The sequence below is a fragment of the Parasteatoda tepidariorum genome, chromosome 1, assembly GCF_043381705.1.
Source record: "Parasteatoda tepidariorum isolate YZ-2023 chromosome 1, CAS_Ptep_4.0, whole genome shotgun sequence".
In the NCBI taxonomy this organism is placed as follows: Eukaryota; Metazoa; Arthropoda; class Arachnida; order Araneae; family Theridiidae; genus Parasteatoda; species Parasteatoda tepidariorum.
Window position 1 is genome coordinate 68,505,485 of NC_092204.1, and position 15,819 is coordinate 68,521,303.

General features: G+C 27.5%; 1 protein-coding gene across 4 annotated transcripts in view; it reads left to right on the forward strand.

The window, feature by feature from the left end:
- Positions 1–15,819, forward strand: part of LOC107438986 (neprilysin-2) — an 84,830-nt gene that overhangs the window by 24,639 nt on the left and 44,372 nt on the right. Inside the window, exon 2 of one of the 4 annotated variants that reach the window (XM_043045146.2) lies at positions 11,127–11,229. The exons of the other annotated variants lie outside the window; for them this stretch is intronic. Within the exon in view, the coding sequence (XP_042901080.1) occupies positions 11,147–11,229 (83 nt within the window). The 5' untranslated portion in view covers positions 11,127–11,146. The remainder of the gene's footprint in view (positions 1–11,126; positions 11,230–15,819) is intronic. 4 annotated transcript variants of the gene reach the window in all.

The following is a 15,819-nucleotide window of genomic DNA, read 5'->3' on the forward strand; positions in this document are numbered from 1 at the left end:
TTTATTGACTTGAAAAAAAAAATTCTTTTTTTTTTTTTTCTTGTTTCGAATCTTGAAAGTTATCATTTCTAAGCAAAAGCATAACTTTATTTTAAAAAAGATAAAATGATTTTTCAAAGCTTAAATTTAATTTTTCTCGTCACGAATATACAGAAAAGTTTAGGCAAACTAGCTTTATTTTTAAAGTACTCTGTGAAAAATGCCTATTGTATTTCCGGAATTTTTTCGTATATATTTAACGGCTTAAAGCCATTTTGTCCACACAGTTTTTCTCAGTTCACAAAAGGAATAAAACTGCCAGCTAAAATTCTAGTTTTTACTATACAGTTCTGCGTTCCGTAATATAAATTTACCCTTTCTTCAATCATTTTGCGATTATTTTCTTTACTTGCACTTATTTCTTTAGCAATTACTTTATAGTTTTAAATATCGTATAAATAAAACTATGGTTCGACTTTATTGATGCAACATTGAAGCGAAATTCTCACTATCACAATTTCTTCATAATAAAGCACTTGTGTCGTAGTGATTCAGGGGACAGAGCGTGCGCCTCTCAATGAAGTGACCCAGGTTCGAAACCTAGCGATAACTTGTCGTTACAAACTCGACCGACATAAAACATTCACATTTGCTGCGAGTGCAGATATACTTCATAACTTTCACAGGGAAAACGTGTTCTCCAATGGCAAATGTCTGTTGAGACAAGAGACTTATTTTTTCTGCTGTAAAAACTTGTTTTGCCATGGTAAAAAACCAGTCTGATTACGGATTTCCATCGTAATTCTTACAGGGAAAAACTTGTTCTTGTAAAGTAAAAAACCGCTGCGGTAACGGATTTATTTCGTAAATATTACGGTTTTGCACAAGCAACTCAGATGCCGGTTTAAAACCGTAAATTTTATTTATTTAACAGTGATTATTCGGAGTTAATTTCTCTTTCGTCTCGAATAAATAGAAATTTATCAGTATTCAGCAAAAGACTAACTTTATTTAAATTAACTTTTAGCCTTTTGTTCGTTAGTTAGCCTTTTTTTTTACATACAATAACTTTCATGACTTGAGACAAAAAAAAACATATTTTCACCTACTCAACATACTGCTTTAAACTGTTTATGGTTCTAAATTTAAAAAAAATTAATATACTACAAAGCTCAATATATAATAAAAAATCAGGATGGAGTATAAATAAATTTTCCTTGGAAATTTTTCTTGATAAATATTAATTTACGTTTCCTGCTTTGAAATTTGAATCCGTGAAAATAAAGGTATGTTTATTCAGAGAAAGTATGTTTTCGTGCCAGGTTACGTAACCTAAAATATCGTCTGCACTAATTAATTCGCATGTTTGATGGTAGCCCCATTGAACCATTAAGATTGAGTCCTAATACGTAAAGATCCAATCATTAGATCAAAAGTTTTTTAAAATGGTCCGTTTTTTTTTTTGGATCACTGTACCTTATCAGGTCTTAAATGGCTCGATATAAACTTTTAGCAAGTATGTAGAAACGTTTGGATAAATCTTAACATTTTCACTAATTTATGCACAATTATTTTTCGATGTTGGTTCAAATTAATTGTTCATCAATTTCAAAAATATAATAAGCTCAAACAGGGCCTTAAAAATTTTTAATACGGTAAGTTTTGATATACCAAAGAGCCTTTAAACAATTGCGAAAAGAAATTTCCTTTTTTATACTTTTTTAATGAATTTTCACAGTTTTCGCAAAAGTCATAAGATTTGCTCACAGATATATTTCCCATGCCAAATAAAATGTAGTGGATTTTAGAACTCATAAAAGTATCGTTGTTTGATCTATTTTATCATTATTTTGGAAAAGTTTTAAAGCCCCTGGTAAACCTTTGATTTTTTCCCTTTAAAGACTAATTTTAAATATAAAAGTAGTTATAAACAAGATGTTTTACGTCATTTCTGTGAAATGTTTTGCTTTATATTTTCTTAACTCACAACATTTCTTAACTTCAACATTTTTTAACTTCTACGGTTTATTGGTTTTGTCCTTAACCTATTCTTCAGATTAATTTATTTAATGTTTGCAAATTTGAAAATAATTCGCTTTAATACCAGAAAATCGTGCTTCTCATATTATAATTATCATTCAACCATAACATTTTCTCTACCTTCATTTCTTATTCATTCTATGAATTTCAGTATGTCTCGTTCATTTTAGTTTCAGCACAAGCAATTATTACTTTTTTGATAAACCTTTTGTAGTTGAAGTTGAAAAATGAAATTTTACTTGAACAATTTATTGATGGGAAATTTTGCAAACATTGAGAAATCTGAAATACTCCTCAGCTTGATTTTCATTGCTTAGAGTTATGAAATTATATTTTGTAAAGCTCTACGCAAGCTGGAAGAGCGGTTCTTTATTTCATTAATGTTTTTCATCAATGTTATGTAACAGTAAAATATAATTTTGAGGCTTATTGAAATATTCTTAAATCACAATTTTCACTCTTAAATCACACTTTTGAATTAAAATTGGCCGAACCAGTTAGCAACGTTTTAGGAGGTTGGGTATTTCTTTATTTTGTAGAAAGCGCAAAAAAAAAATCTATATCAGATATAAAATAACCTATAAGTTTTTAATACTTTCAAACAAAAATAATTTATGCAATCGCTTTAGATTATCTTATCTAATATAATTTATGACATACATTTTTTTTAGTTTGAAAGTATTATGATGGTAGTGACTATTAGCATAACGTTAAAAGCTATCTTTTATAAATTGAATAAAAGGAAATTAAAAAACGAACTTGTATAAATAGGAGCTTAAATAAACTTGTATTTAAAAAAAAATTTCAACTTACTCTAATTGCAAATAACTTGAAAATCTATCATTTTCTTTTGCACAACGTTTCCATGTGATCTGTAATTATGAGTCAAATTCATCTGACACACTTAGAATAATTGGTCAAATAATGATTCATAATATTTGTTTATTAATCCATAATAAAATAAGAATTTTCTGTAATTCAATTCTTATTAATAAGAATTATCTTATTAAAGATAAAAAAATTTAACTCGATTCTCATTTAAATTGTATCATATAGTATCTAGAATCAAGTTTATGATAGTTTAATTTTTCAGTGTTATTATCAAAATCATTTATATCAACTCGGTATTAGCCCTTTGACGCAGATGGGACACTAGTGTCTCTTTTATATATTTTTTTCTCACACTCTAATTACACGCAAACATTTTAGTATTTTTTAATTATAAGGAACTGCTTAATAGTTGCTAAAAATTTGTTAGATTATCAGAATTATACTTGTACAAAAATATAAAATTAAAAGAACAGTAGTTTTATTTGTTTTTCATGTATATTCAAAAATTTCTCAATATTTTATTTCGTGCATTAAAGAAATTTCAATGAATAATAACTGTTTCTCTTAGATCTAAATTACGACAAATAGCTGCAAATTTAAAAAACAAATGTTTGGAAGATTTTATTTTTAACGCAAAAAAAGACACCTCTGTTTAATACTGCATTTCTTAACCATAAATTATTAAAATTCCAAACATAATGTTTCACTTATTTTGACCTAAATTATTACAAAATGAGAAAAAAGGTATGAAATATTTCATTAATAAAAATTATGCGTAAAAGGATTGAGATTCCAACAAGTTGGCACAATGCTGCCATTTAGCTTATACAAAAATTTCTTTCAGTGTTCTAATAGCTATTACTGACTTACATAAATTATCCCAGTATTACGACTAACCAAACACCAATTCACTAAAACTACATAAATATTTAAATGCTTCGAACAACTAAATTAAAAATCATTCAACTACTGACGAAAGAAAGCTAATTTATTGGCTAAAAGTATTTTTTTAATTGAAAAGGCTGTTTAATGTTAATAAAAAAGCAGCATTCTTATTCTCAAATCAGTAGCAATCTAATGTATACGAAGTTCCTAACCTAATTCAACACATTAATAAATTATCGTTATCAATACTAGGTAATAAATACTTCACTCCACACTGCAAAAAAAAAAAGTTCTATTGTACACCGTTAATAATGGAACTAACGAAAATCAAATGTTCAATTATCTTCGTCTTGCGCAAACTGAGCCCCGCTTATGCCTCATAAAGTAGGACAAATGGTTTTACCACCGGTTTCTGATGAGGCCCTAAAGGTAAATGCCTCACAAATGATTTTTTTGCAAAAATTTATAAAGACTGGAGTTATTAAATAAGAAAAATATATAGATTTTTTTTTTGCACTTGTCGTTTTATCAATTTCTGCTTCGTGAATTATCCATTTTTATGTCATAAAGTTAAAATTTTAAAATTTAAATATTTCCTGTGAGAGTTAATAACTCTTGCAACATAATTACTCGATGCAATGCTATGATAAGCCTCATTTTTATTTTTTAAAGCGTTTTTTGCTTAAATAAGGATTCTCTTGAAGAATATAGGATGTTCCTATGTCTAGATGTTAAATAGTGGAAATTTTGGAAACTCATAAGCCACCATCTCGAAACCATGCTAAAGAACAATTTAGCGTTCAGGTACACAATACTTTTGAAAAAAGTGTGGCTTATCACTGTGTTTCCCAAAGTTCTTCAATTTAAACAACAACAAAATATTTTTAACTTTTAATCCGTTTCCATTTAACACAGCTAATTTGCACTGCAAAGCACAATGTGGCTGTTTATTTATTAACAAAAACACGTCAACACTAACAACAATAAATGGATATATATGATTTATAGTTGAAATGTAATTTTATATTTTAAGTTATATTTTAACTATAACGTTATAGTTAAAATATAATTAGTTGAAATACAATTTTAATAAATTTTAGGAGTTCTTAAAATTTATTTATGAACAAGATGAAAATCTATACCAGAGTCAGGGTTCTTAGAAGTCCTTAACTGCTTAAATTTTATTTGGGAAACAAAAGACCCTTAAAAGGCCCCACTTAAAAGTACTTATTTTTCTTTCAAAGTTTTAAAAAGTCTTTTGTTTCCTCTAACCATAGTTGATTGGGACAACTTTTTAGTCTTACAAAAATATATAAAATAAAAATTTCAATTTTCTTTCGTCTAGAATAAGATTCTGCATCGAGGGTAAGGCATTTTAAGAGACAAGAAGGTGTGTGAGAGTCGAGACCTAACCTACAGGCTAAGGAACGAAAGCAGTATTTCTTATATTAAAATATTCTTCCTTTTTCCTAAAATGAGATTCCATGTGAAGAGTAGAATTTTCTTCTACTATAGAATAGGGTGTACAAATACAGCATGTTGGAGAGATTGTGTTTTTTTTTTTTTTTTTTTNTAGTTTTGTTTTTTTTTTGTTTTTTTTTTGGTCAGTTTTAAGGTATACTCACGATACGATAATAATACGATATCGATATGCGATAATAACTATATTGATAGAGTTCAAGGAATTTAATTTTACTGGTAGCGTTTATATAAAATGAGTAACAGGAAAAATTTTTGAATTCAAGTCCATAGAGAAAACAATTATTTTTTTAAAAAAAAAACATGGTTGTTTCAATGAATGCGTATAATATTTCAACGCGTAATAAGTAACTGCTCATTCTTAAAAAGCTGCTAGATTTTTTAAAATTCTCAATTACACTAAAAATTAAGCAGTTTCGTAATACTTCAGTACTTGCGATATATTGAAAAAAATGTTTAAGTGATAAATAAGTGATACTGTCCCTCTGTGCATGCATATTTGATGATAAATAATTATTATACTATTTTTACCGTCAATTGTCGTAAGAAAAATACTTAATTTTTTCAAGAAATGTCCTTAAAACTCCTTAATTCTTGCTTAGATAAGAGAGTAAAAACCCTGTATTCATTCCTTCAGTTCTCATTCGCTCATCTCTCAATTACTCATTCCCTCACCAATGTTTTTTTTTCTTGAAAAGAGATATATAACTCCACAGAAGCAAAAAATAATTTTATGAGCAATTTGCAAATATTCGTTTACCGAAGCGAGACTATTATCTGGATTTATAAAATAATCATTTGTACAGTTCGCAAAAAAAAAAATCTTATGATCCGCACAGAATCTAATGATGAGATTTTCAAGTATAGGACTCGATCTTTATTGTTCTATGGGGTGACCTCATCATCTATGCTAATAAACTAGCTTAGACGATATTTTAACTTACGAAATCAGACACAAAAACGTACTTTCTTTGAATAAACATTTTTTTTTTTCGTTGTTTCATTTCTTTTTTGTGAATATTCCCTTTTTTACACATACTTATAAAATTCAATTATCTAAAGATTATTCCATGCAAAAATAATCATTAATAGTTATTTATTTTTCATTTTATTTAACAAAAAATTTTGAATTTCATGGTTTACAAATTTTACATCATTTTAACGAGCGTAATTTTATAAAGTAGAATAAAAAATTTGAATAAAATCGCTCAAATTGTTCCTGAGAAATCGAATTTCAAATATACGACTTTTATAAGATTGAATTTCACGGGAACTATTCAACCAATTTCATTCAAGTCTTATAATTTGCTTTATAAAATTATAATCTTTAAAATGATGTAAAAATTTGTTTACCTTAAAATTAAAAAATTTTTCAACTATCACTTAAAATGATAATTTAAAAAAAATAAAAAATAATAATTAATGAAATTTATTTTTGCATGGAATTATCTTTGAAAAAACGAACTTTATAATAATGCGTAAAAATTTTCCGTTTCACTTAAAAAATTCTCGATCTATGATGAAATACGCGAAAGTAATGGGTCCAAACTTTAGATTGCTCTCCTTTTTTTTCTGTTTCTTTTTTTTTTTTTTTTTTGAACGATTGGGACATTTTTACCCAGACAGCGGCTACCCCCTATATTTTCAAGGTCAAAAATCTAACTCTTTCGAAGAAGAAAAAAAGTAAGAAAAGGTATGTTTATTCCGAGAAAGTGCGTTTTGCGTCTGTTTTTGCAACTTATTATCGTCTGCGCTAATTAACTAGAAAATTTAAGTTCACCTCATTAAGCTATTAAATTGAGTTATAATTATGTTTTGCATTTTTATTAATTGTTTTTATATGAAACTATTGACAAATAATATTTTCATAAATAAAGTAAAAAAAACGAAATGATACATGTTTTATTTATACATGGTGTTTAGCTATAAAACCCTTGCAAAAAAGGTAGATTTATCATCCGTTACAAGAGTTAGTTACATGAACATTGTAAGTATTAGGTTGCTACAAAATGGAAAATACAATTTCTTTTTTGTTGTTTTTCAAAACAATTTTCAACTATTTTTATTAAAACGCTTACTTATTAAAAATGTTGATACGTTGCTAAACTTAACTTTCAAAGTGCATTATCAAATATTCCCATTACAAATAATTACTCACTGCTCATTTTAGAAGAAATAGTTAAAAACAGGCATTATATTTGCAAATTGAAATTTTTTTGAACCCTTTAACTTATAATCAAAATCGGAAGAAAAAAAGTATTTTATGCTCAAAAAAAGGATCTATTAAAGGATCTATTTAAATACATCTAAATATTAATAAAACGAGTCGTTTTTAATGTTACGAGTCCTTTCTTTTATTAGTTACGTACATGGTTTTTACTTATTTTTTTCACAATTCTCCAAGTAAAAACAACAAAATATATCTGCTGGTTGACTGGAAAAGATTAAACCTGAAAACCTTATGTTCTTTGAGTAAGGTGACATGTCTTAAACAAAAGGATATCCGCTTGCTCTTCAATTGTGAATAAAAGAATCGGAACTAATTTGCAAACTGAATATTTTGGATTATTTTGAGAACCGTGTGCCGTGGACCTTGACTTAGCTTTAAAATATACCTTTTTCGTGGGAAGTCTTTTTCATAAGACAACTATAACAAATTCTTCAAACTTTTTTAACGAATTTGTATTTAAGATTAAATTTTCTACTTCTTTCTTTTTTTTTTTTAATTATTTTTTTGTGTTTTAGTTAATATAATTATTAGTTCTCAAATTGTTTTTTATCATAAAAAGATTTTTGTATAATGACGTTTTGTTTCGCTAATTAATTTCCTTTATAAAATATAATAAAACAAAATTTGTTACTGAAAATTTTATATCTTCTAAAAAATTTTATATGTAATTTTAAATTATAATGTAATTTTTTAATCAAAAACCTAGAGGTAAATATGTAGATTACTAAAAAAACCGAAAACTACAAGAAATGGAAATTTTTTTATCGGATTTCCAGACATATAACTCTGAAATTTTAAAAAATATTTTCTAAATTAAATCTTCCTAATTTTTGTTTTTCATAGCAGTTATAAATCTCAAATATTAACGAATTAATTTGGAGTAGTTTCATGTTTTTATCAGTTTAATAAATATAAAGTTTAGTATAAAAATACTATTTATACAATTATTATACCATACAGTATACAATTAATATAAAATATACAAGCACCCCCTTTACAAATATATACCATAGTATACAATTACAAAATAATACATAAGTAGTACACAATTTCTAATAACTCTTTTTTTCAAAAGCAAAGATGTTAAAAATAGTTTTAGCACACTTAATAGAAAGAGACTACAGTAGTACATTTTTAAAGCGATTAGCTTCCACAAAAATCAATTAAAATTTAATAATATTTATAACACATTTGTGAAATTCGATCTTTTTTTGAACCTACCAAACTTCGAAACTCAAACAGCATATCTGCTATCGGAGAAGTCTAAAATTTAGTTAAATTTTATAATTCGTCTTTTTTCTCCATTTAAATTCTTACACTGCAGACTGTAAACATTATATTGTCACCTTGATTATACACCTGTGCAAGCTTTCAAAGCTCTAAGACACCGGGAAGTGGCAGAAAAAAAAAATTAATCCGCTGATTCCATCGGTAATATACCTCACCATATGCAGATTTATAATAAAAATATCAAACAAAGTTGTACGACTTCATTTTGGGATTATACAAGGACTTAACATAATTTTTTTGCTAATCATTTCTTTTTTAAAGCACAATATTTTTAGCTTCATCAAAAATTAGGAATGTATATTTTTTTTTAATTTTTAAAAATGCATCCCATTGATGCCTTTCTTAAATATTTTTAAAGCTTATCAGATAATTCACGAGAATTTTTTATTTAGACAAGAATTTTATATTTAAAAAAAATCCCCGTCTACAACATAAGTTGAAAACGGTTGCTTTTTTATCAGTGAGAAATTAATTTAATTAAAGTCATCCATTTAATAGTTTATTCGTACATTTCAGAGGGGAATCCAAAATTTGAATTTCTACATTATTACAAAATTAATCAGAATTCTAAATTTAAAATAAGTACGCTGCCAAAAATTCCGGATCAAATTAAGGTATAAAATACCAACACTTTTAGTGCATCTTCCGTAAATTCCACTTTACCGTAAAATCCATTTTTACAACAAAATATTTTAACGTAATATTTAATTAGGGATTCAGTCTTTTTACTAATTATTACTGTAAAAGTAGAGGAATATCAAAATTTCAGTTCCGGTAAAAATGGACTTCACGGTAAAAGATTCCGGTATCCTGAGTGCCGGTACTTTTCACCTTAATTTGTTTCGAGATTTCTTATAGTCTAGTTAGTTATGTCACTGATATGTATATTTTTCATCATTCTGTAATAAAGTTCGATATTAACAAATGTAAACGTTTCATTTCTCAACCCTCAAATAATTGCATCTTTTAATATGCATGTTCTGTACTTTAAAAATGTCCCTAACGTGAACGTGAGAAAGTATCAATGAAGAAATGCAATTAAAGTGCCGTTGTTAGTGACAACAGTGAAGTACTCAGGCCTAATAGCATGAAAAAACATCCCTAATTGGATCATTTTTAGATCCTTGAAAACAAAGTGGAACGAAATCTTGTTGTCAAAAAAGCGCTTTCATCTCAAAGAATCCTTGACTCCAGAAGTAAGATTAATTCTTTAAATAGGTACATCACTCCTACTCTTCAGTCGCATATCTACTACGAAAGCATCCGAAACGCACAATTACGAAACGAGATATTAATGGTCTCTTCAAAATCGCATGGTTAACTCAAATTTTTTTTTATATCGATAAATTGAAATTAATAAGGAAACCCATAAATTGGGAAGGTTTTTTAATGTCATTAGAGTATGAAATGAGCAATTAGATCTATTCTACATTATTTTGGTGCGTAAAAGCACATTTCAAAAGCTTGTGCATAAGAAAATTATATGCGTATTTTCTGAAAACTTTTATAATACTAATTTGGTGACGTAGTCCACCCCCCGTTATAAACTGCGTTGATTTCACTTACATTCTTTAGCATAAAATAATCGATGATATATAACTTGTTTTTATATAACTAGCTTTTAATAAAGCTGTGATTTTAAAAACATCACTTATTTTAACTTTTAAATAATTAAATGAATAAATCCATATAGTTCAAACTGCAGCAAAGCATAATACCAATCCAATGATAAAAATTTATTTTTCATTTATCCCTGCCCAAAGGACAAATGTATTTTTTAACCGTTTTTAAAATAAGGCTAAAATTGCCTTTTTGCTTAAATCCAAATTTCATGATCCTAGTACAAATAGGTTTGGAATTCTAGAAGGACAAGCAGACACACAAATTTTAACTTTTATTATTACAGATTTAATCAGTGAATTAAGTACATTTTTATCTGCATAAACTGCTATTGTATTTTATCTTCATTTACATATTCTTATCGACTCTATTTTCTCCAAAAGGATGGTTAGTATTTTTATCGGATTTAAGATAATTGTTAATATATTTTATCTTTTCTAAGTGGATGGTTAATATATTTTCTATCAGAAGAAAATGGTTAGAACATTTTATCTTACCTAATAAGATTGTTAATGTACTTCCTCTTTTCTAAAAGGATGGTTATACATATATATATATTATCCTTTCTTGGAGGATTGTTAATATATTTTATCTTTCATAAAAAGATAATTAATATATTATATTTTTCCTAAAAAGATAATATATTATATTTTTCCTAAGAGGGTTTTTAAACCATTTTATCTTCATGAAAATTGCATATAATTTGCCTATTTTGGAAATTCTAAACAGTTAAAGGTATTTTTAGAAAAACAGAGAAAAATTTATTTTATAGGGCATCATTGGTACTGATTGATGTCGCAGAATTTTCAGTACAGCCGGCTGTTATCGCAGGAAGCATTACCTTCTGAGAGTGAAAATGAGGACATAATCAATAAGTACTCTCCATTTTTAATTTGATATCGTTTCAAAACAAAATCGCTTCAAAACTAATTCTTCTAAAATAAAATTGTTTTACTAGTATTTGAAAATAAATCTAATCTTAAGTTGCTTTTTTTCTTTTAATTCCTTTTCAGAAATAAATTCATTCCCCGTTGATTGTCTTTATAAAAATTATTTTAACATTATGCTTATGAAAAAAAAAAGAAATTTGATGCATAAAGCTAGAGCTGGGTTGTTTTGGAAATTATTTTGATATCCGAATATCATTAAATGTAATTCGTTGGTGCCGTTTCTTTATGTGAATACAAACTACGAACTGATAGTTACAATTTTAGTTTATAATAATCCACAACATAAATTCAAAAGTTTTCATTTTTCTCGTCTTAATGTTTAAAAATTTAAATCAATTAAACTAATACGGGATACGTTTAAAAGAAGTCTCTTTCGCAGAAATATATCAATATTTCCTTTCATATCTTTTTTTTTTTTTGAAAAAAAGCTTCTAAAATTGTCGACTTAATCTTGAGACTTTACCTTTACTGAATCTTAAGTTACTTTAATGTAAAAACTATTTATCTTTAGTATGGTTAAACTTCACCAAACGATTGCTAACTAAGCTGACATTTACGAAAATTATTTTACACCTAGTATACAAACAATGTAAAATAAATAAGGAAACAGTTTTTATTTTTAAAAACTAACTGATCAACTGTCGAAGAGTTGGATAATCATATAAAAATGACACTTAAAAAAGATGAAAAAATTACGAAATAACTTCTAGAAAGGAGATTACGTAAATATAAATGGACTGAAACAATAATGGGTGTTTTTTTTTTCAATTCTGAATAGCAAATTTTTGTTAATTATTTTTGATTGAAATGTTTGACAAAAATTATTTTAAAAAATAAAGTAGAAATCTAAATTGTTATCAAATGCCAGTGGTTTGGTCGTTAGGTAATTAGGCCACAGGCTTTCTTTTTGAGTTAAGCAAGAATATAGTGCAAGGCACCCGTCCAAAAGCAAAGCAGACAAATCCTGGCTAGTCCAATAAGTTGCTTCTATAAGTTTCAACTGCAGTCGCATGAGATGAGTCAGGAATAAGCTGTGGTTTAGAAAAGGTTTTTCCCTTATTGGAAAATATAATTATTTTTATTGTTATTCAATCCCAATGTAAAATATCATTTATTTTTATTTTTATTCAAATCGAATTTAAAGTACTTTTAATACTTTATTTTAACTACGACTTATTTTATATCCATGATGGCTCAATGGTTAAGGCACTGAATTGTCATTTTGAAGAATTCTGGTTCGATCCCCAGTGGTGGCTAGAAGTCCACTCAGCTTCAGATCGATGCGTGCCAGCTTGTCAATACGTAGTACTGACGCCATTGCCACAATCATGCCGTTGGTCACGAAATTGTGGAGCTTTAACCTTCGTGTCCTCCTGGCTTACAACAGGCTTACAACAATCCATTTTTTTAAAAAAGGATTAAAAAACGTAAATATCAAATAGTATGTAAACTATAATTCAAATCTTATAGAAACTTTGCTGCAACTTTAAGAACTCTAGTCTATCTTTAGTTTTAAAAAAAAAGCTTTAATTATTTGAACAAGCATTTAAAAAAATATTTAGTTTTAATACCTACTGCTTTATTTATTAAGGTAAATTAGTATTTTTTTAACTTAAAATTGAAAACATCTTACACGAAAAATATTTAAGAAAACACCATCACGTAAACAATTATATGTGGTATAGTGGTCACGGCATAAAGCAGTCATCATTCAGGGCTAGGGTCCATCCCTGACAGTAGCTTGGAGACCACCTATCTACAAAACCCAGCTTGCATGTGAAATAAAGACGGTCGGTGCGCGATGCTTACCGCGTTGCCACCTTTTATGTCCTTTTTTCCATGAGCCCTCTGGCCCTCAATAAACAGTTGGGGGGGAAAGCTTCACTTTTATTGGTAAATAAAAATTCCAATTTTATTATGGCCTTGATATAACCCATAAATATTCCATTAATATCTTCATTTTAAAAGAGCTTTGAAACTTTAAATATTTAAACCAACTTAAGCATACTTTCTACTTGTAAATTGAAAAAAAATCAATTTTATTTTATTTTAAAAATTTTAAGGTATTTCAATTTGTTTTGTCATGATATGACATTAAAGCGATTTAAAGATGCGTCCTAAATTTATTTCTAGAACTTGAAAGTTTTCAAATTTTGAATTATTTTTGAATTAATTATGAGCACAAAATATTATTTAATTCAATTATTTCATAATTCATAATTGTATGACTCTGAATCAATTTAATGAACGTTATTCTTTTTCTACAATCATAAAAAAAGTTTCCTAATATTTTTTACGTCAAGTCTGATTTAAATCGTAAATGAAATCTGCTTTATAGTTCACCAAATGGCGCAAAATTATTTTCTGTTTTTTTTTACACTTTCTCTAACAAAGAGATTTTTATTGTGAACTTGAACAGAAAAAATGTCTGACCTTGAGAGCGAAATTAATTAATCTCTTTGTGACACTCTTAATAATTCACCGCATCTATTTCTATGAGCTTTTGTACTCGACTATGCACTCTACTTAACTGGCAATTTTATTCTTTAGACATGAATTGAACGACAATTACTAACTTTTTTGCGCATTTCCCTCCTGACACCAATTAATTTTTCGGACATGTTCGTTGTCTGCAAAGTTTGATAAATGAAACCAAGCTGAATTATCTCAGTTTTTTTCAGTTTTTATTTATTTATTTATTCATTCATTTGACAATCCAACTTATTCTTTAATAAAGACTGTAACTTTTATTTTTAAAAATAAATGAATAAAATAAACATGACAGCATGAAATTAAATTTCGTCACCCTAGAGTAGTTTTGTTCGTAGCTTACTTACAAGTGTATTTCGAAATAATATAGTTTGTTTGCTTAAATAATCAAATATGAAAGCGCGCTCGTAAAATAAGTTATACTTGTAAGAGTACTTTTGTCCTAAATAAATTAAAACATATGCTCTTTACAAGGTCAATTGTGGTGCTTTAACTTATTTTTCTATGATTGCAAGTGTTTCTTGTTTAAAATAGATCCAATAGCTGTTTTTTCTATTTAACTTTCCATTTATTTCATAAATTGTTGATTTCTGAAAATATAGGGCTACTTCTAAGAAGTTTTAAGCATTTGTGCACATACTTAATCCAGTAATACAGAAATAAATTATTTTTAAATTCAACAATTAATCAATTTCTAACACGTGCAAATCTGTGAAATTATGTTTAAACTTAAAGCTCACTTGGTTAAATTTGACCGATTGTTGTTATAGATATTATTCACACTAGTGCATTCCATTTTCTATTCACTAATGTACGCCAACCTCTAAAATTAAATGAAGTTAAATGTTCGCTAACTCACAATCACATACGGTTCGTTTTTCGAACCAAGCTTGTTACTCTCACAGCCAAGTTAGTCCTGTAAGAAATGTCTCCTGTCTGTATTTGACAACAGGAATAAGTTCAGAATAAAGAAATTTTCCTTTTACCTTAAGTGTGCATCACCCAGAATGCATATTTCCATAAAGAGCCTATATTCTCATAGTTTCAGAATTTTTAACTACTAAAAACTTTCTTCAAAATATTTTAGCCTCCAAATATTTAGACAGAAAAAAATACTATCACTTTTAACTATTGGTTGTTGCGGTTTTATTATTGCTTTTGTTTGCTTCAATGACTCCTAATTTTAACTAATTTTAACTAAATTCAAACAGCGTGACTTCAGGCTTTCTTGAGTTCTGCTCTTTCCAAATGCTTTCAGTTTCCAACCTTACGCATTTTTAATTAATTATTGTTTTATTCTTTTTAATAAATGTTAAGCGCAATTAAGCATAATATAACTTGTAAAAAAAGTTTGATGCATTTGCCTAAACATCTGTCATATTTAGTATCTGTGGGCATAAGCGGGATATTACCTGTTGTGAATTTTTCTGCTTCAACGTAAACTATGCATAACACAAAAGGCGAAAACAAATAAAAAGGTAGTTGATATTAGTTTTAATGATTTAAAAACGCTTTTTTTTTTAAATAAATAATTAAGAATACGACTTATTTTAAATAAATAAGATGTTTCCCATAGAAGAACACAAACCGCTATTTTTGGTAAAGTTGCTTAGGTCACGAGTTGGCATTTGCAAAGTGAAGGCAAAGAGGACCGGACGAGTTTATTCCAGCAATTCGTGATCGCAGCGCTCGAGTACGCCGTCTAGCGGGAGCCTGTAAATATCAGACATTAATTTATCACGTTTTCATTTAGTTCCATCAAAGTCATTGACAGAATCAGACGCCATTTTATTTAGCAGCAAATAAGAAACAAAATTTCCCTAAGGAAAAGGCCGAAGAACTTGAAAAAAATCCACAGAATATTAGTAAATCTTTCAGGAACAGAACACGCCAAACATTTGAAGAAAAATTCCTCAATAATTTTTAATTTCTATTATCAACAAACTTGCAACTGATGACTTCCGATTTCGGATACTGTTACAGATGTGTGTATTAAGGTAAAATGCATTTCTTCTGTCTTCAATT